The 22,616-nt window shown below is 41.8% G+C and overlaps 1 protein-coding gene and 1 pseudogene across 4 annotated transcripts in view; both read left to right on the top strand.

The window, feature by feature from the left end:
• Positions 1-1,276, top strand: part of LOC108534319 (uncharacterized) — a 3,173-nt gene extending 1,897 nt beyond the window's left edge. Inside the window, exons 2-3 of one of the 4 annotated variants that reach the window (XR_001886938.1) lie at positions 456-908; positions 1,235-1,276. Coding sequence is in view for 2 of the 4 variants with exons in the window: in XM_017879615.1 (XP_017735104.1) it covers positions 456-497 (42 nt within the window). In the remaining 2 variants the exon portion in view is untranslated. Of the gene's footprint in view, positions 1-15; positions 328-455; positions 1,036-1,234 lie in introns of those variants that run through there. The other 3 variants (XR_001886939.1, XM_017879616.1, XM_017879615.1) reach the window with 3 other exon arrangements.
• A 16,285-nt stretch (positions 1,277-17,561) lies between these two features.
• LOC108534338 (isocitrate dehydrogenase [NADP] cytoplasmic pseudogene) lies at positions 17,562-20,830 on the top strand (annotated as a pseudogene).
• The last annotated feature ends 1,786 nt before the right edge of the window (positions 20,831-22,616 follow it).

Below are 22,616 nucleotides of genomic sequence, written 5' to 3'. Positions count from 1 at the left end.
CCCCTCCCCACCTGCGCCCGCGCCCGCCGCCCGCGGCTCCGCCCTGCGCCACCGAGGCCTGAGTAACGCCGGGCGAGGCGGGGTCCCCGCGACCCGAGCGCCCTGGGCGCGGCCACTGCGGGGAGGACTTGCGCTTGCGGGGGCCGCTGTCCTCTGCGCTGGGGCCGCTCGGGCGGGGAATGCTTGGCCTGGCTTTTGAGGATTTCCTTGGTCCCCGGGCGGAGATAGCTGGAATGGAGGGGCCTCTCGATTGGAGAGTTACTGGTCAAATATTTACTTTTGTTCATCGCTGGAAACGCTACCTACCACGCATTGACTAGAACCACAGTGAGGAGGGAACGTTTTAGATGATAGAGTTTTGTTTGGGGGCTTGTTCTGTTTTGTTTTATTCCAGGTATTCAGGAAATTGCCTCAGAAGTCCGATTTCTGATGTGTAAAACCTTTTTTTTTTACAGAAAACCACGACTTCCTGGAAAAGTCTTCACCGTAAATATTAATCTCTTTGGCATAAAGAGGAAAACACTACAGCTATTTTTTCATGGGATAACATAAAAATATAAGTTCCCATTTATTTTATCTTTTCCCTTTTGGATGCTCTTTTTAAACGAGGAGTAAAGATTTCAACTCCAGGTCCAGTTTCCAAAGTTTGTACCAGAACCTTGCGGATGCTTGTCTCTCGCGCCCTTCTCCGCAGACCCAACCCTCTCCGGAACTCAGAGCTGTTCACCCAAGTCAGCGGCGGAGGCCTCCTGGACTTGAGCCTGAGGGTGGCAAAGAACCCTAGACAGAGACCAGCTTGGTACCGATGAGTGACGCGGAGCTTGAACATTCCAGCGACTTGCTCCAGAGCCACTCCCAGTGAAGAGGCTGAGTGTTAACTACACCGTAGGCTCCACGAACCGAACCAGGTTTGGATACAGACCCAGTCACACCATCCATGAAAAGCTGTTTCTATAATATGGAAAACTGTTCAATGACGCTTTAGTAAAAGCCACTTAAAGATCTTTCTAATAAATTTTTCATCTTTCCAAACAATGCTGCTAATTACCTTCTGATACAATGCGTTTCCAAAATGTTTATGAACTGAAAACAAAAATAAAAAACTACATTTTCATGTTGTAAAGAGAGTCGGCGAGACTTTCTAAAATTTGTCATATTATAGCATTTCTCATGACACCTTGACCCTTTAAGGCATAATTTTTGACAAAATGTCTTGTTCTTTTTCTTTTTACAGCTGAACGTCTTAAATTCAAGGAGTAAACACATATAATGAGATGAAAGTTTATCACTGTTAGCGCAACCAATAATTTGCATCGTAGTCTCAATTTCCTCGAATCTTTAATAAAAGCAAAGTGGGCAAGTGTTTAAATGATTATGCAGATTGAGTACCCCTTATCCAAAATGCTTGGGACCAGAAATATTTTGGATTCTGGATTTTCTCGGATTTTTGGAATATTTGCATAGATGTAATGAAAGATCTTTGGGGATGGAACTCAAGCCTAAAAAGGAAAGTTATTAATGTTTTCTATATACCTTATACACATAGCCTGAAGGGAATTTTATACAATATTTTAGATCATTTTGTGCATGAAACAAAGTTTTGTCTGCATTTTGACTACAAGGCATCACATGAGGTCAGGTGTGGAATTCGCCACTTGTGGTCATCATGTCAGTGCTCAGAAAGTTTGGATTTGGGAGCATTTTGGATTTCAGATTTTCAGATTAGGGATGCTCAACCTGTACAAACACTGATGTATAGACAAGACAGTGGTTTTTCTCAAACAGAGTCAATGGCTGGAAGTCAGCCTCTGCACAAACAGCCCATAATATCCATTGGTGGAGGAGAGAAGTACATGCGTGGAGGGAAGTGCATAAGGTACAAAATTTCATTTAGGATGCTTTCCCTCTGTGCATCTCATTAGTTCAGCAAATAGTTATAACCTAGGATATGGAAATACTCTACAACATACAAAGATAATTAGGGTCCAGTCACTACCTTAAACGTGTTATAGTAAAACTTTGATTTAAGAAATTCAGGGGCCCGTGTGGTGGCTCACACCTGTAATCCCAGCACTTTGGGAGGCCAAGGCGGGCGGATCACCTGAGGTCAGGAGTTCGAGACCAGCCTGGCCAACATGATGCAACCCCATCTCTACTAAAAATACAAAAATTAGCTGGATGTGGTGGCAGGCGCCTGTAATCCCAGCTACTTGGGAGGCTGAGACACGAGTATCACTTGCATCCGGGAGGTGGAGATTGTATTGAGCAGAGATAGTGTCATTGTACTCCAGCCTGGGTGACAGATCAAGACTCCGTCTCAAAAAAAAACAAAAACAAAAAAAACAAATCTGGGATTATTCTTCTCTAATGTGTAATAAAAAGGCCACACAATTGCACGGTAGAATTATCCTTTTAAAAAAATCTATAAACCACCCCCCAGTGGTAACAAAAGCTCTTCTTAGCCAAGGGGCCCCTTTGGGTCATAGGAACCAGGATCCACACAGACCCAAACACCACCCAGACTCATAAAACTGTTCAATTTGCAGGCAAAACAGAGGAGGAGGTGAAGAGCCCACATCACCAATCACACCTCTGGCTGCGTTGCTTCCTCACCCACCTTACTGCTTCCTGGGCTTCTCCAGGCATCCCGAAGAACACGAATGGCTTCCAGCTACCAAACTTGCCTGCTCTCATTTATCTTTCTCTAAGGGTGATAAAGAAAGATAAGAGGATAAAATAAATAGATTGACATGCCGGACAGATGGAAACCCCACACCTCAACACACACACATGCACATGCACGCACATACATCAGTTATATAGGCTGGCTCATCACACAATGAAGAGCTAGGGTAACTTGCCCATAGTTACCATCTTAGCGCTACAATTTACTTGGACAAGAGCTCAATTTCTTCATGCGTTATAATGGAAATAACACTTGTTCTGCCAACCTTCCAAATCCACAGTGAGGTCAAATGAGATAAAATACGTGCACATTCTTGAACACTGTGAAACATATAAAGTTCCTAAGGTACCACCTGTTAAGCCAAAAGTTCTTTGCTGGATGTGAAATTTCAACTGTTAATGTTCCTGTCTTTATCCCACGTGTAAATCAGTAAACCTCCCTCTTGGAGACATTTAACATGCATTCATTGAAAAAGCAGCTATTGAACATCTACGACGTTACACAACAGATTCAATGCTAGACACATGAAGATGAATAAGGCATGACTCTTTTTCTGCAGGATATCAAAGTCTGCAGTAGTAAAACAAATAACTACAACACAACATTAAGTATGCTGTAATGAAGGTATATTTATAGAATTTTGGAAGCACAGCAAAGAGGTTTAAAAGTAGCTTGTTTTCCTACAACTTGGTTTAAAAAATCAGAATTCAAAGTCTGGCAGAGTCTTCACTGGCTGACCTAAGGTCAGCTATTTTTTCCCTGCCACTCATAGATAGCTCCTCTTGTGCTGATAGAAACAGATCACTGACAGGCAACTTTCTCTCTGGCTGACCTTAGAAATGACCTTGCAGTTAGGAAAGAGGAATCAGTCATATCCAGAGCAGATTTTTAAAAGAAAACAGACACTTTGATTTCAGTGAGATTAAGAAGAATCGTTTACTTGCTCAAAATCCCATGGGAACTCTCTATACCTTTGTGTTAGTAAATGATATCTCTTTGTCACAAGAAGATTTATAGCTCATGAGTTAAAATAACTGTTCTGCCTTACAGAGGAGTAGTTTTGGGGTTTTTGTTTTGTTTTGTTTGAGACAGTCTCACTCTGTCACCCAGGCTGGAGTGCAGTGACACGATCTTGGCTCGCTACAATCTCTGCCTTCTGAGCTCAAGTGATCCTCCTGCCTCAGCCTCCCCAGTAGCTGAGACTATAGGCGCATACCACCACACTGGACTAATTTTTGTATTTTTGTAGATACAGGGTTTCACCATGTTGCCCAAGCTGGTCTGGAACTCCTGGGCCGAGCAATCCACCAACCTTGGCCTCCCAAAGTGCTGGGATTATAGGCATGAGCCACAGTGTCCGGCCAAGGAGTAGTATTTTAATAAAAACTAGATAATTAATAAATCAAAATTACAGGTAGAAGCTAGGATTGGAAACATAATGTGAAGGAAAAGAAAATGCCTATTAAAATGGCAGACAATTAAAATCTTAATAATAAAATGTATATGTATATTTTACTCCTTCTTTTCTCTTCCATTTGTCTGAATAAATTAGAATCCTCCAGAAATAATGAATCTAGGATCTGAATTATCACAAAAATAAGATTGATCTCTCCTAATTAAAATTGTTGAAATGATTTAAAGCTGTCATTGAAGAAAGCTGTTTGACAAAGCCCATTTCAAAAATAGGAAAATGTTTGTAAAATATATACACCAACCCCAAACTATCTTTGGTTTACTTGGTTTAAGTGTCCTTCAGGAACAGGGGAGTTTTCTGTTTGCAGTGATTTTCGTTTTGCTGGGGAGGGTACTTAACTTTGTGGAAATTTAAATAGAGCAGGAGCTGGGGAAATCATCTTTAGTTTCAACTGACTCTTCTCATCTAGGGTTTCAAAAAAGTTTGGATTTTTGTTTTGGGTTTTGTTTTGTTATTTTTGTTTTTCTTTTTTTTTTTTTTGGTCGAAGGCTGTCAGAAGCTTGGTAAGATCACAGGGAAGAAACCCTATTAAAACTCCTCATCTTATCCTACCTTATCCTACACCGGCCAAGAAAAGTCAGGCCATGAGAAAGAACCTGCATTACTTGCCAAGGCCCAAGTCTGTAAAGGGAAATCCCAGATTGGAGCTGAGAGCTCACTCAGCAAATCAATTAATAGGCTTGTTTAGAAGGATGTACCCAAAGTTAGGATTTTTTTTCCTTCTGCTTATAAAAGTGTATGTATTTGCTGTAAAATACTCAGAAAAGGCAGAAGGGAATGGAGAGAAGCAACGAAAATTACCAACCAGACAAGGTGATCGTGCTAGATATTTTTGGAAGGTTCCTTCCAGTTTTTTCCCCTAATGAAGTTTTTACCAAACCGACAAATGTCAGGTTATATACAAGTTTCTATTCAGCTTTTTTTTTTTTTTTTTTGAGGCAGAGTATCGCTCTGTCACCCTGGCTGGAGTGCAGTGGTGTGATCTCAGCTCACTGCAACCTCCCCCTCCCAGGTTCAAGCGATTCTTCTGCCTCAGCCTCCCAAAGTGGCTGGGACTATAGGCTCCCGCCACCACTCCCGGCTAATTTTTGTATTTTTAGTAGAGACGGAGTTTCACTATATTGTCCAGGCTGCTCTCAAACTCCTGACCTCAGGTGATCCACCTGCCTCAGCCTCCCAAAGTGCTGGGATTACAGGTGTGAGCCACCGCGCCCGGCCTCACCTTCTTAATGGAACATAGTATCATGAGCATTTTCCAACCTTGTGTAAATGTCTTGTTAGCATTGCTCTTAAAGGTGCATAATATTTTCTGGTGGCATTTGATTTTTTAAAAAGGCTCTGAAAGTGACAAGGTACAGATCCTGGAGCTTTTTTTTTTTTTTTTTTTTCTTTTTTGAGACAGGGTTTTGCCATGTTGTCCTGACTGGTCTCAAACTCCCGAGCTCAGGCGATACCACCTACGTGCTGGAACTACAGGCATGAGCCACCACACCCAGCCGGTCCTGGAGCTTTCCATGCGAGTGACCCACCCTTGTCCTAGAACTTTTCACGTCAACGGCAAATAGCATTCACTATAGATGGGAAACAGGACGGGGTGAGGCAGTGGTAATCACTCAGTGGCGGGAGTTACAACCACCACCAAATGGTGTTTAGGAAAACAATCCAGTCCTGTGGGATGCAGACAATTCCTTGTAGAATCTTTCCAGCAATCCTTTCTTAGCCCTCAATGAAGGGCGGGCTGCGAATGTCAGAAACAGGAGAGTTTCCCCCTGAAACTTTGAGAAATTCACCAGCCATTCATACTTAGGAAACTCGAAGAAAACCGAGCTACTTCTACTTTCTTTAACCAGCTCCTCGCAATTTAATAAATTAACCTCCAAATGAGAAAGCTTCCCTTCAGCAACAGCTGGATTCAGGAAAAAGTCATGCAGATCAGGAGAACAGCCCCAGCGATTGTTTCTTCTCCAATAATAAGTTAATATACGTGACAGCAGATTTAACCTGATTCAATTTGTGCATTTTTTACTAATTTGCAGAATTTTAATCTGAAACATTTAAACCATGCTGGCTTGAGACAGAAGCATTTCCAATATAGGAAAAAGTTATAGCACAGTTCCACAGCAGTTTCAACAAACCCGTGAAGCAGTTCTGTCTTGCAAAGGTGGGTGTGGAGCTGCACACTTCACTCTCGTTAAACCTGTCCGACGGCTCCTTGAGTTTTAACTGCTTAGCAGTTTGGCTTCAGGTGGAAATGACCAAAGCAACTCCAAGTCCTTTTCCACCAAGGCACACAGAAGAAACGTCACCGTCATCTCTAAACAAGTTTTTATTTTGCTTTACTAAGGAAAAAATAATCTCATGATCTAAAATTGGAATTCCTGTGTTCTTAAAACAAAAATCAATATTTCATATGTCTCTAAGACAATAGAAAATATACAAAGAAGGCTTTTGAAAACCTCTAACTACAGAGGGACTTGTCTTTAGAAAAGGAACTTACATTAATATAAAATATATCTTGATCCCAGAGTTATTAAAATGTTACAAAATGAGTGTGTTTATATAAACATAGATGTGGAAAGAAGGCAAAATATATTGTAAAGTTGTTTAAAAAGCAATTTTTAAACCATATATGTAGTATGGTCAGACTTTTTTTACACTGAAAATTATATGTTAGAAGAGACAGATAAAGTGATCTTGAGGCATAGGGGTTATCACTGGAAGATAGATATACAGGATTATTTGTTAGGGTATGCCTTTCTAATCACAGATTTTAAAAATAAAGATATGTGATTTTGTTGGGGAAAGGTAATTTCCTTTTCCTTACCAAATTGAGGTATTGGGATCTCACTAATATCTCAGTCTTTAAAATCTGATATCACTATGAGAAAAATAATTGTAATTCAATTCATTTTAACAGCACCCTACAGGGTGTTTTGGGGTTTTCTTCACAGATATTTTATTGTAGTAAAATATAAATAACATACAATTTATCTTTTTAATCATTTTTAAGTGTACAGTTCAGTGATCTTAAGTACATTCACATTGTTGTGCAATCATCACCATGATCCACTTCTAGAACTTTTTTGTCATCTCAAATAGAAGCTGTCCCCATTAAACATGAACTCCCAGCTAGACACGATGGCACACACCTGTAATCTCAGCACTTTGGGAGGCTGAGGCGGGCAAATCACTTGAGCTCAGGATTTCGAGACCAGCCTGGATGACACGGCAAAACCCTGTCTCTACAGAAATACAGGTGTGCACCTGCAGTCCTGGCTACTTGGGAGGCTGAGGTGGGAGGATCACTTAAGCCTCGGAGGCGGTGGTTGCAGGGAGCCGTGACTACACTCCAGCCTGGGTGACAGAGTGAGACCCTGTCTCAAAAACAAAAACCACAAACTCCCCATTCCCCAACTTCAACCACCCCTGGTAAGCCATTCTACTTTCTGTCTCTATATATTTGACTACTCCAGGGACCTCATATGAATGTGGAATCACATAGTATTTGTGCTTTTGTGTCCGGCTCATTTCACTTAGCATAACGTCCTCAAGGTTGATCCTTGTTATATCACGTGTCAGAATTTCTCTCCTTTTTAAGGCTAACATTTCACTGTATGAATATACCACATTTTGTTTACCAGTCATCAGTTGATGGACATTTGGATTGCTTCCACTTTTTAGCTGTTATAAATAACACTGCTATGTTGTTTTTAAGTAGTAAAATTACTATAAACTTTTCCTTTTTTTTTCTTTTTTTTGAGACAGAATCTCGCTCTTGTTGCCCAGGCTGGAGTGCAATGACACGATCTTGGCTCACTGCAACCTCCACCTCCCAGGTTCAAGCGACTCTCCTGCCTCAGCCTCCCTAGTATCTGGGATTACAGGCACGTGCAACCACGCCAGGCTAATTTATTTATTTATTTATTTATTTATTTTTTGTATTTTTAGTAGAGATGGGGTTTTACCATGTTGGCCAGGCTGGTCTTGAACTCCTAACCTCAGGTGATCCACCCACCTTGGCCTCCCACAGGGCTGGGATTACAGGCCTGAACCACCGCGCCCGGCCTTAACTCTCTCTTTCATTACAATTTCCCAATCACCCAGTGTTAAGAACTGTCTATTTTTCCCCCCTTTTGCTTAGTAGTCTGTTACCATTATTAATTTATCCTTACACTCTCCCCTAGCTGAGTAAAGATTTTCTCACTATATTCATATCAGTTATTCTATCAATTTCATTGCTTGAAGCAATCTTTCCTGGCACCTTCTGGCTGGCTCCAATCTGAACTAGTTGCTCTCCAGACCTGACCTGCTTCTCAGCTGCTGAGGTGGGGTCTCCTTCACCATCATCCCCTCTGCCTGCTGCGTGTTGGTTGGATCCTCTCTTTCCTGGGTCCAGTGTCTTTTGCTTTCTTGGTTTACTCCTGCACTGGGGTGGCACGCAACTTCCACTGACATGGGAGGTAAAGTTTTTGAGAATCTGTGTGTTTGAAAGTGTCTTTATTCCACTACAAACTTCACTGATCATCTGGCCAGATGTCAAATTTAAGTTTGGAAAGAATGGTCCCTCAGAGTATTGGAAGCATTGCTCCATTATCTGCTGTTTGCAGAGGTGCTGTTGAGAAGCCCAAAGCCGCTTGATCCTTTGTACCTTTTATAAAACCTTCAGTAGCGAGGATGATCCATCACTTTAGAACGTAAATTTGGAGGCGTTCAACCTAGATACACCTCTTGTTCAGTGCCCAGTGCAGGAGAAATGGAGTATAGTATTATTCTCAGAGAGTTGCTGTAGCCAAGACAAACGCTCAGAAGATGATACTGCTTGTCCCCGTCATTTTCTCCACTGCCCCTTCCTCTTCACATGTTGAAGGTATTTTTTTTCTCACTGGAGGAGGATAAATAAACTTTCTATTATGCTGAAAGAGCAGGATTAAGCTTATCTTCTGAGCTCTCAAATCCTCTGAGACAGTCTTCATTCTTCACATATTGGAAGTCACCCATCAGGTTGTCTTCAAATCAAACATAACATAGCCCTTTCCACCTTCACAACCTTAGAATCCCTTCCGCTGTTTGGGTGTTTTTTGGAGTTGCCCATCTTTTAACTAAATGAACCTCACTGCCCCAAGCCAGGCACATCATCTTAATAATAAATCACAACTCTCATTGAAGGCTGACTGTGCCAGACGCTGTAAATGCTAATTGCACCACGTTTCATCTTGGTTAATCCTCAAACCCCACTAGTGCCGTGACCCAGCTGGGGTTCAGGGAAGGCTATTGACTTGCCATGAGCTGGTTAGTGCAAAGCTGGGATTCAAATTCAGTTCTTCTCACTCCAAAGAACCAAGCTCTGAACAGTTTTGCTAGGTTGCCTTGGTCAGAAAATATACAATGGGTGGGTAGTTAGTGGTTCTTATCTAATCCCAGTCCGCAGGAGGCAAACGCACCAAAAGATTGACAGTGATGATCTCTGGGTATTGGAATAACATTTTCTCTTTTATCCTTTTCTTTATTTTCCAAATTTTCATCTCTGCCATAACTTTCTTGATAGAAAAAATAAAATAAAGACATTTGAGTTACAATAACTTTATCACTAGAAAAATAAAAACAATAGACTCTATGGCTGTAATGTTTAACTCAGACTCAGTGTCTCCATTGTTGTTTGGTCTGGAATAAGCTGAAAATTCCTCCAGGCAGGAGTGCTGTCCTTCATGACACTGATTATCCTGCCAGGCCCTGGATGACAAACTCTAATAATATATCTACTCCATTCCTCTGCCTACTCAGCCTGCAATTCTATCTGAAAAGTCATCAGATCTGTCTGTGTCCCACAAGACCTGCGACGGTTTCCCACAACCCCTACTCCACTCAGATGTGCAGAACTGGATTAATCATACGTCACGGCTCATGACACACTCCTCATCGTCCCTGCATTCCCCATCACCCTATTTGTAAAACAAGATAAAGAACATCCACCAGCTCACCACCCAAAATGAGTGTAATTTACATCCATCTGCTCAGCTCAGCGAACTCTCCAGGATATTGAGTTTTCGGCTTACTATTCACTTCCTGTTAAGTATATGTGTGTTTTCTAGTTTTATCATAAATATACCTATTCTGGAAAACTTTGTTGTTTCGTTTTAGTTGTTTTTAACATTGTGAACGGAGCTTAATGTATGTAATTCTTGGACTTAACTTGCTTTTTTTGTTTGTTTGTTTTTGAAATAGGGTCTTTCTCTGTCGCCCAGGCTGGAGTGCAGTGGTGCTATCTCAGCTCACTGCAACCTCTACCTCCTGGATTCAAGTGATTCTCATGCCTCAACCTCCTGAGAAGCTGGGATTACAGGCACCCGCCACCACATTCAGCTAATTTCTGTATTTTTAGTAGAGTCAGTTTTAATTACGTTGGCCAGGCTGGTCTCAAACTCCTGACCTCAAGTGATCTGCCTGCCTCGGCCTCCCAAAGTGGATTACAGGCATGAGCCACTGTGCCCAGCTTTAACTTTCTCACTATTATATTTTTCAGATTCATTCACTTTGTTGCATGTCACTATAAGACCATCTGCTGTTTAATGATTTAATAACTTTCCATTGTATGAATGTATTACATTGGATTTATCTTTTCTGCTGTTGATGGACAGTTGGTTGATTTATACATTTTGCTATTACAAAAGGTCTGCTCTGAACATCTTTATATATGTCTCCTGGTTTTTCTTGTTGGTATACCCAAGGATGGAAGGTTAGACCATAGAATATATGAATTTTCACATAGAGTATGAAAGATATATACTCCCCAGCCTGGCAGGCCACTCCCTCCACAGCCGAATCCCAATACCCAATCCCAGGTGCCTTCCTGCCTCTGTGCTTTGGTTCTTGCCCTCTCCCACTGCAGTGCCCTTCTCTCTTCTCCATGCACGGTTAGATTCGCCTTTTGCTCTCCATGACACCCTTTCATGTCACCAAAGCCCATAGTTCATTTAAAAAAAAATTCATCCCACCATCTATCCATTTATCCTTCCCTTCATTACATTCAAAACATTCAGCAAATGTTTTCCTTTTATTGAGTACTTATGAGTCAAGCACTGTGCTAGATTCTATGGAAGCAAAAATAAGTTAGTCATACTTCCCATCCTGGAGGGATTTACAGTCTAATAGAATAAATACCAGCTGCCATTTAGTTTGCACATATTATACACTAGCTATAGTATGAAGCATTTAATATATTTTGTCATAAATTACCTTCACAATAACACAATATGAGAGGTATTATAATTATAATCTTGATTTTACTGATGATAAAACAGAGGCTTAGTGGGGTCAGGTTATCTATCCATGGTTACTTGCGTGGCAATCAGCAGAGTCAGGAATGAGAGTCTATAAAAATCTGCTCTGATGTCCGCCCTGGGAACACACTTCCTCTCACCATACTACTTACCTTCCTCTCCCTCTCTCTCTCTACCTTCCCCTCTCTGCTGTCTCTGAGTTCACGGCATTTGGCAATTGTTCCTGTACTATATGTTTTCTCCTTGCATTTCTTAACTCGTTATGTAACTTGTGTGCACTTATTTTATATTTCTTCAGTTAGATTTGTAAATGCTGGGCCAGGCGCGGTGGCTCACAACTATAATCCCAGCACGTTGGGAGGCCAAGGCAGGCGGATCACAAGGTCAAGAGATCAAGACCATCCTGGCCAACATGGTGAAACCCCATCTCTACTAAAAGTACAAAAAAATTAGCTGGGCATGGTGGTGCGCACCTGTAGTCCCAACTACTTGGGAGGCTGAGGGAGGAGAATCGCTGGAACCCGGGAGGCAGAGGTTGCAGTGAGCCGAGATCGCACCACTGCACTCCAGCCTGGTGACAGAGTAAGACTCTATCTCAAAAAAGAAAAAAAAAAAAAGATTTGTAAATGCCGTGAGACAAAGGGAGTTAGGAAAATATGAAATCAAGAATATTGTGCCTTGTGCAGAGTAGGATTCATATGTATGTTCCATTTATAACAAGTTTGGGATGTCAACACCTCAATATTTTATAGAGCTAGGAGGAAGTCATCCATGAGTTAAACACAGATCACCAGCACTCCCAAACAGTGACCCCAAACTTCTAAATTACGAGGACCATATTGTTATCCAAAACTGCGAATATGCTTCTAAGCAAAGAAAATCTTCTGACAATAACCAATGGAGGAAACACTATGTATTATTAGTATTATTTTTAAAACTGTCATGAATTTAGCAATGCCTTTGAGCAAATTCGTATTTTATTGATTAGAATTACACATCCCCATGTTTTTGAATAGTACGTGTAGGTGTAAAATATTGTGTATGTAGTCTATAGATAATGCTTGCAATCCCACGATTTTAAATGTCCCATCAGGAATCCATGTCCTACAGACTAGGAATCACTGATCTATGAGGTTGCTATCCCTGAGCTGAGAGTGCACAAGCTGAGCTCACTTGTAAAGGATCATGCTTCCCTTCTGAGTCCAGAATTCTTTTGCAGGAAGTAATCTTAGTTTAGGGCAGAGCTCTGACATGTATCTGTCTTCTCTATTCAATAAGAATACAAAAGGGGGAGGGTTTCCCCTCACTGATTATGCAATATAATTACTACGGCTGTGAATGGGATTAACAGTCATGGGTTCAGTGTGATGAATTTAAACACAACTCAGAGAGTTCACTTTTAATGTCTCTTTCCTCTTCCCAGTTTAGATCTCAGAGAAATTTGCACTAACAGGGGTGAGTTCAGTCAAAGCTGGCTATATGCAAACTATCAACTGGAAACAGAATGCTGGCCATGAAAAGAAGAGGACTTTCTCCTCGCTGTGCCCTTTGTTAAAACTTTTTTGGTAACTCATCTTTGGTTTTTTTTTGTTTTTTGTTTTTTTTGAAACGTGGTCTCACTTTGTCACCCACGCACCACCCTGGAGTGGTCTTGGCTCACTGCAACCTCTGCTTCCTGGGTCCAAGTGATTCTTGTGCCTCACCCACCCAAGTGGCTGAGATTACAGGCATGTGCCACCACACCCAGCTAATTTTTGTATTTTTAGTAGAGACGGGGTTTCACCGTGTTGGCCAGGCCCGTATCAAACTCCTGGCCTCAGGTGATTCTCCCACCTCGGCCTCCCAAAGTGCTGGGATTACAGACATGAGCCACCACACCTGGCCTCATATTTGTTTTTTATTGAAAGTCAAGGCTATATAGTCTGGGTAGAGAATGTTGCTGAGTGAACCTGGAAGAAATCATCTGAAGCAAGCACTATATGATTTATTGCATAACACAAAAAGGATATGTAGTATTTTGTTCATACATCTACTTAATGCTTCCTTAAGGGTGCCTCAGACCCTTCTGCCATAAGCCTTAAAAATGAAAGGCAACATACAAAGGTAGAATATGATGCTCACCATCATAGTAGAACTAACAGGAAAGGCGACAGCTTAAAAAGGAGTGAGTATTATTCCAAGAAAGAAACAGGCCCATACACAAACAACTGCAAATACGTTGTGGTGACTTAACTAAGAAATTAGACTTGATTTAAAAAGTAATAATGATCTGTATTCATTTCCGTCTAAACAGTCCAGAGTTCTACCAGTTTATTTCAGAGAAACATGTACAATACTATTGCCCTCATCCCAAAATATATACAGAGCCCTTATCACGTGCATGGCATAATGAAAAGCAGCAATATACTATTTTAAGGAATTAGGTGCCTCTTGTAGTCTAAAGGTCAGATCTATAAATACTGTTCTCTATTTGGGCTTCCAAATTTCTCTCTGGTCTGAAGAACAGATCTCTCCCTCGAGAAGTTCAGCCTCTCAAACAATGTCAGGCACATAATAGGACTCAGGAAAGATGTGTTGAATGAATGAATGAATGAATGAATGAGTGAAAGAATGAATGAATGAGCTCATAAACAGGGTGCCTGTCACTTCAGCAAACAAATGTCTCAACACAGAACCACAAGCAGTGGTGTCTGCCTGTAGGCCCAGCTACTCGGGAGGCTGAAGTGGGAGGATTGCCTGAGCCCAGGAGTTTGAGGCTATAGTGCACTATGATTGCACTTGTGAATAGCCACTGCACTCCAGCCTGAGACATATTTTAAAAAGAAAAAGATGTATAAACACAGACATTCCATCCTCATTCAGGAAAACCTCAGAATGGAACTTCAGGCAGATAATGAAAAGCCACACATTCTACCAGTTGCTTTAACTACACGGTTTCCCCTTCCAAACCTGGATTTCTTATGGTCTTTACATCAAAAGTAGAAGTGAAAGGGGATTCTCCATGGTTGTGTGCGCCTTTTGAATGTTAAATAGTCAATCATTTTAAGGCAGTGTGTACAGGGGTGACTGATTCTGTAGAGTGGGATTTGTTGAGCAAGGTTTGTATGAGGAGCCCAAGGCAAGGATAGCGTGGGGTAGAGAAGGATGTCTACTGAGGGTAGAAATAGGAAAGGAGAAATCAATGCAGGAAAAACAGGAGCTCTGTGTGTGTGTATGTGCACATTCCACATGTGCATAAAAGTAAAATATGCAAATATATATGGCTTGAATCGGATCCACAAATGCACTAAAATGCACCAGCTACCAAAGAGATGTTCACAGCGCCTCTCAGTCAAATGATTAAACAAATAGACTGACAGCATCTGTGGGAAAGATGTTTTAGCCTTTGAGCTCTACAGCTTTATATCAAGCTGGTCCAACCACTCTAAGGCACTAAGAGAAAAGATGAAAAAAGTAGCATTCTTTATCCTTATAATTGAGATAAAAATACTAACAGGAAGGCTTTGTGTCCACAGGAACAAACTTAAACTGGTTAACTTGAAAAGGAAACATTCAAAAATAGATAATATTAATATATGGTGTTAGAATTAGGGTAGTGGTGGCCAGGCACAATGGCTCACGCCTGTAATCCCAGCATTTTGGGAGGCCAAGGCAGGCGGATTACTTGAGGCCAGGAGTTTGAGACCAGCCTGCCCAACATGGTGAAACCCCGTCTCGGCCGGGCGCGGTGGCTCAAGCCTGTAATCCCAGCACTTTGGGAGGCCGAGACGGGCGGATCACAAGGTCAGGAGATCGAGACCATCCTGGCAAACACAGTGAAACCCCGTCTCTACTAAAAAATGCAAAAAACTCGCTGGGCGAAGTGGCGGGCGCCTGTAGTCCCAGCTACTCGGGAGGCTGAGGCAGGAGAATGGCGTGAACCTGGGAGGCGGAGCTTGCAGTGAGCTGAGATCCGGCCACTGCACTCCAGCCTGGGCGACAGAGCGAGACTCCATCTCAAAAAAAAAAAAAAAAAAGAAACCCCGTCTCTACTAAAATACAAAATTAGCCAGGTGTGGTGGTATGCACCTGTAATTCCAGCTACTCTAAGAGACTGAGGCACAAGAAATCAACTTGAACCTGGGAGGCGGAGGGTGCAGTGAGCCAAGATCCGAACCAACTGCACTCCAGTCTGGTTGACTAGAGTGAGACTCTGCCTCAAAAAAAAAAAAAAAAAAGAAGAAGAAGCAAGAATTAGGATAATGGATTACAATTGGGTGGGAGTGACTGAAAGGTTCCAAATAGGGGACTTCTGGGATGACAGTAATGTTTGTTTCTTGACCTGGGACGATGGTTGTGTTTGATGAGTTGAGAAAATTCATCCCACTCTGTACTTAATGATCTGTACTATATTTCTATACGGATCGCACTTTTAGTTCACTCAAAATGCCTACATAACATTGTTTTGTTGTTTTGTTTTGTTCTTGTTTTGTTTTGTTTTGTTTTGAGATAGGGGTCTCACTCTGTCACCCAAGGAGTGCACTGGCCAGCAACACAGCTCACTGCAGCCTCAAATCTCTGAGCTCAGGTGTATCCCTCCCTACTCTAGCCTCCCAAGGAGCTGGGGACTACAGGTGCCTGCCAGCACATCTGCTAATTTTTGTATTTTTGTAGAGATAGCTAATTTGCCAATATTGCCCAGTCTGGTCTCAAAACTCCTGGACTCAAGGATCCTCCCAATTTGCACTCCCAAAGTGCTTGGATACAGGCGTGACCCACCACGCCAGCTGCTATCTAGAAATTCAAATATATTTCGCCTGGCAATTGAATCTCTATAAAAACATAAGCAATTTCAAACTGTATATAACTATATATATATAGTACTATACTATATATATATATATATATTAAGATATTTTTTCTTTAACAAGAGTGGTGATGGATAGAATTCTAGCAATGAAGAGAAAGAGAGCCTAATCATAAGTCAAGTATTTGGAGCTACCAAGGGAGATGAGACGTTAATCCTACATAATTATTAAAGGAAATATTGGGCTACACTTAGTATAGAGCCCAAACTGATGGGCCAGATAAAAGTCTAGGCTCTCTGCAGGTCATACAGTCATCTAGCCTGTACTTTCCTAATTGTTTTCTTCTCTGGTATTACTAAAGGCTTATTAACCTGCTGGTAAACAATGAACACAGATTAGTGGTCATTAATCAAGGTCACGGGTCACCTAATAGGGATGGCTCAGTGAGTACTTTCTGTTGGTCTTATGCAGTACCTGATGGACCGTCAGGGATGACCAGGTCCAATATGGCTCTGTCACAACCCTATTCTCTCAGGAGGAAATGCTCCTTCCTCTCACTTTCCACCTCACCCTTTATGGATAAAGGAGGTCAATACACCGTGGGCCCGCCGGGGTCCTGTGTTCTTACCCCGTCAGATTTTGACTCCTGCCTCTCACGTGAGGCATTCCACCAAGGATCCCCTCCCTCACTGACATGAGCAGACAGGAACATGAGGGCTATTGGTTCCCAAGCTCCTCACCATCAATGTCGCCTTTTCCCCCTGTTGTCTCCAACTTTGAGAATTGGGAGCTTGGGCATAGTGGCTCATTTCTATAATCCCAGCACTTTGGGAGGTCAAGGTGGGAGGCTTCCTTGAGCTCAGGAGTTTGAGGCCAGCCTGGGCAACGCAGTGAGACTCCATCTCTGTAAAATTAGATTAATAAAATAAAAAATAAAAGAATTGGGAGAAGTGACTGGTAATTTATCTTTATGAAAAGAAAATCCCCCAAAGTATTCTTAATCATTTATCATATTCAGAGGTAAAAAATCTGTCAGCATCACGATGACTGGTGGAATTTTCAGGTCGAGGGTATGAGCATTCCACAGAAATGTACTTACTCCCACTTTAACAGGGACAGGTACAGCTCTATCCCTATGAAATATCAGGATTCTGTGCAAGGTTGCACAAGTAAAAAGGAGTTTTGATGCTTTTAAGAAGTTTTAAGGGTCCCAGCAGCTTAGGGGTGGTAAGAATTGCAGCCAGTGCAGCTCTGCAGAGCCCCTCGCAGTGCCATCCTGGAACACTGCCTCTGCCAGGAAGCCGGGGAAAAGGAGCAGTTCAGTTCAAGAAACAGTCATGGAGAGACTGGCAGGATGGTATCCAAACCTGCTCCTGCAGATGCTGGAACTGATTTTAAAATATGCAGACAATAAAAGTGAGAAAGTGTAAACAAAAGGGAAAGGAGGAGCAAAACTACGAAATCAGACTCACCTGCAGAAAATGAAGATGCTAAAACCAGAAGAGGCCAGACTTTGGTGAAGCAGGAGAGAAAGCAGGCAAATCTGGTGAGTATCCTCAACCGAGTACCCTCGATTATCTCAGCATTGCATTCTTGCAGAAGCCAGAAGAGCCATTTTACAAACTATTTTTTAAATGCAAGTTTTTAGTAGTTCTAGAAACACACTTGTAAGAAGCAGGAAACCTACCCCATCCCTTAAAAAAAATTGTTTTGGATAAGTGTAAATACTTTTTTAAAGAAATAAGGTCATGGCCTGGCGTTAGATTTCTTTTTCTTTTATTTAACGCCCCTTCCCCACCCTGGTTGTATATTTTTCTATATACATCATACATTTTTCAATTTAGCTATTCATAGAATAAGTGGAAATCAAATTAAGGGAGATATTGACTATAGTCTGCGGATGTGGGAGGGGAGGTGGTGGAAGCTGTGCTGGCAGTTTCCAACTTCCCATAACGAGAAGCACGATCAGACTGGGTATGGTGGTGCGTGTCTCTAATCCCAGACCTTTGGGAGGCCGAGGCTGGTGGATCACTTGAGCCCAGGGGTTTGGGACCAGCCTGGGCAGCAAAGAGAAATCCTGTCTCTACTAAAAATAGAAAAATTAGCCGGGCATGGTGGTGCATGCCTATAGTCCCAGCTACTCAAGAGAATCACCCGAGCCCGGGACACAGAGGTTGCAGTGAGCTGAGATGCACCAGGTCGCTGCATTCCAGCCTGGGCCACAGAGGGAAACCCTGTTTCAAAAAAAAAAAAAAAAAAAAAAAAAAAAGTAGCACAATCAAATGGCAATTTCAAGTCGTGATCATGCAATTAACTTGTAAACATTTTATACTGCTTAGCTTTGTTCCCTTGTCTTTTACTAAAATTATTTATAAAACTATTCCCTGATCTCGGTTCCCTGATGGACTTCAGTGTCCTCCGTGGCACCTTCGTTCCTGGTAATCCAATTTTTCCTAATAATTTTATCAATGTGTTGTGAAAGATTGGACAGGTTTGAGCATGTAGTATCTATATTAAATCGTGAATTAGTCAAATTTTAGACCAAACAAATTTTCAATGTTTTAAGATAATGGCATTTGAAAACCTCTTTCTAAAAAAAAAATTTGTCTCCAAATTGTAAGCTAAAAGTCAATAGAATAACTGTTTGGAAAAGAATTACAGTTGCATAGCTTTTTATATTTTCAGTACTCGCCGTTAAAAACTATATACAGGGTTTCTGCAGAGGCTGTGTCAGAAACCAAGGCAGCGGGAGTCCAGTTTGGGATTGCTAGCCTGTGTGTGTGAGTCTGAGTATGTGAGCAGCTGTGGCGCCCCAGGTCCTCGTCAGCATATCATCCCGGCAGGAGATAAACTACATTCAGTTAAGTCTGCAAGACTGGAAGGAATTGGGGTGATAAGAAATTGATTCACTGTTGGCAGGGCATGGTGGTTCTCACCTGTAATTCCAGCACTTTGGAAGGCTGAGGTGGGCAGACCACCTGAGGTCAGGAGTTTGAGACCAGCCTGACCAACATGGAGAAACCCCGTCTCTACCAAAAATGCAAAGTTAGCCAGGCGTGGTGGCGCATGCCTGCAATCTCAGCTACTTGGGAGGCTGAGGCAGGAGAATCACTTGAACCCCTGGAGGTGGAGGTTTGCAGTGAGCTGAGATCATGCCATTGCACTCTAGCCTGGGCAACAAGAGCAAAACTCCGTCTCAAAAAAAATAAAAAATAATTTTAAAAAATTGATTCAGTTTCAAAGGTTATTAAAGTCAAAATATCTAAACAAATCAGTGGCAGTTTTGTGGTAGAGATTCAAGGAGATGAAATGACACAAATCATTTGGGAATTGATTCAAGAGAAACTCATTTTTCCCTATGTGGAACTGGATCTACATAGCTATGATTTAGGCATAGAGAATCGTGATACCACCAACCACCAGGTCACCACAGATGCTGCAGAAGCTATAAAAAAGTATAACATTGGTGTCAAGTATGCCACTATCATCCCTGATGAGAAAAGAGTTGAGGAGTTCAAGTTGAAACAAATGTGGAAATCGCCAAATGGCACCATCCAAAATATTATTCTGGGTGGCACAGTCTTCAGAGAAGCCATTATCTGCAAAAATATCCCCCGGCTTGTGAGTGGATGGGTAAAACCCACCATTGTAGGTCGTCATGCTTATGGGGATCAATACAGAGCAACTTATTTTGTTGTTCCTGGGCCTGGAAAAGTAGAGCTAACCTACACACTGAGTGACAGCACCCAAAAGGTGACATACCTGGTACATAACTTGGAAGAGGATGATAGTGTTGCCATGGGGATGTATAATCAAGATAAGTCAATTAAAGATTTTGCACACAGTTCCTTCCAAATGGCTCTAAGGGTTGGTCTTTGTATCTGAGCACTAAAATACTGTTTTGAAGAAATATGATGGACGTTTTAAAGACATCTTTTAGGAGATATATGACAAGCAGTACAAGTCCCAATTTGAAGCCCAAAAGATCTTGTATGAGCATAGGCTCATCGATGACATGGTGGTCCAAGCTATGAAATCAGAAGGAGGCTTCATCTGGGCCTGTAAAAACTATGATGGTGACATGCAGTCAGACTCTGTGGCTCAAGGGTATGTCTCTCTTGGCATGATGACCAGTGTGCTGGTGTGTCCACATGGCAAGACAGTAGAAGCAGAGGCTGCCCACTGGACTGTAACCCGTCACTACCACATGTCCCAGAAAGGCCAGGACACGTCCACCAATCCCATTTCTTCCATTTTTGCCTGGACCAGAGGGTTGGCCCTCAGGGCAAAGATTGATAGCAATAAAGAGCTTGCCTTCTTTGCAAATGCTTTGGAAGAAGTCTGTATTGAGACAATTGAGGCTGGTTTCATGACCGAGGACTTGGCTGCTTGCATTAAAGGTTTACCCAGTGCGCAATGTTCTGACTACTTGAATATGTTTGAGTTCATGGACAAACTTGGAGAAAACTTGAAGATCAAACTGGCTCAGGTCAAACTTGAAATTCATACCTGGGCTGAGGAGGATAAGTGTCTTTTGGCAACTAGGTCTACAGGCTTACATTTTTCTGTGTCACACTCAAGGCTAAAGGCAAAATCTATTTTGTAATTTGTTTAGAAGCCAGAATTTATCTTTTCTATAAGTTTATAGTCTTTTTCTTATATATAGTTATTGCCACCTTTGTGAGTGTGGCAAGGGACTTTAAATTTTATTTTCTGCTAGCAGCCTAGGAATTCGGTTAGTACTCATTTGTATTCACTATCACTGTTTCTCATGTTCTATTATAAATGACCAAAATCAAGAGTGCTCAAAAGGGTAAATGATAGCCACAGTATTGTTCCCTAGAATATGCATAAAGTAGAAATTCATTCCCTTCTTCTCCTGTCCATGACCTTGGGCACGGGGAGGTTTTGTTGTTAAAGATGTTCCATTACGTGATATAGAATTGTACATTAAACTTGCACACGACTGGAACAAACTATGAGTGCAACTAAAATGTGTTGAAGATACTGCAGTCATTTTTGTAAAGAGCTTGCTGAATGTTTCCAATAGACTAAATATTTTTCAGGCCACAGGAGAGTTTGGAATCTGGGATAAATACTACTTGGAGGTTTGGAAAAAATAAAAGAACTATATACAAATGAATCATTAGGTCTATTTACTGATCACAAAAAAAAAGTAAAATATCAATTAAGGTAGGAAAAAAGTCTAAAAACAGTAGGTATGGCAGAAAGAGCACTGGATTTTTAGACAGGTAGACAGGACTCCCAACCCAGAGAAGTTCTGTGATTTGTGCGACATTGCAGAGCAAATGTTATATGGCAAAGCCAAGACTTGACCCATGCCTTCAGGTTCTCAGCCCTGCTGTTACCATTACCCAACACGGCCGCTCAGAGGTAACTCTTCATCCTACAGCTATGCGTGCCTTGCAAAGCTAAAGAGCCAGAAATGGGTTCAACTCCAGATTTTCTCATTCACTAGATTGCCTGTAGCAATGATTCTCAATACTTGCCATGTATCGGATTACATGAAGGAGCTGTGGAAAACATACAGTTGCCCAGATCCCTCTTCCAAAGATTCTGACTCATTTGTTCTGGGGTGGGGCCCAGGTTGTTTAATTTATTTTAAAAATGTCCCTGGATGATTCTCATATGCAGCCAATTTGATGAGAATCATTGTTTTCTGGCACTGGTTCTCAACCCGTGCTGCACATTAAAATCACTTGGGGAGCTTTGAAAACTACAGGCCTAAGTCCCATCCTTAGAAACAGTCAATCACCTGGTCTGGGTGCATCCTGGGCCCCGGCCTTTGCAAAAGCTTTCCAGGTGATGCTAATGTGTAACAGGTATGAGAACCATTGCTCATAGGCTCCCCAAACCATGCATCCTTAGTCTAAAATCATCTCTCAGGGAAGGGCCTGACCATCAGTATTCTGAAAAGTCTAGCACTGTCAGTGTTCAATAAGTGCTTGTTGAAAGAATTGCCTCATGAGAATCAATGTCTATTGACACGTGAGAAGAAAAGGGCAAGTTTAAGAAATAATGGGCATTTAATATGAAAATGTCCTGAGGGTGGATTATGTAGTTAGTTAAGCAAATATTATGACAATATGCAGATTATCTTACGAACACAAAGGTGGCCTTCTTAAGTAGTTGAGGCTGCTATCCTAAACCTGGGATAGTCTTATGTAGGGTAAACACACCTGGTAGCAATGATTTAAGCATACTGTGAGAATGACCCTGGATGGCAGATGCATCTAAATGTGTGTTCCAATCTAGGGAACCCAAGTAGCTAACCTGGAAGTTCGTTCCTTATCTATGATAAACATCTGAACCCCTGGCACGTTCCATGGAACACAGGCTATACATGGAGGCCCTGAGTTTTGGGTTAAATG

This window comes from Rhinopithecus bieti, unplaced genomic scaffold (assembly GCF_001698545.2).
Source record: "Rhinopithecus bieti isolate Rb0 unplaced genomic scaffold, ASM169854v2 scaffold_10612, whole genome shotgun sequence".
NCBI classification, from domain to species: Eukaryota; Metazoa; Chordata; class Mammalia; order Primates; family Cercopithecidae; genus Rhinopithecus; species Rhinopithecus bieti.
The sequence above is the reverse complement of the archived record's forward strand: the minus strand, read 5'-3'. Positions and strand labels throughout refer to the sequence as shown.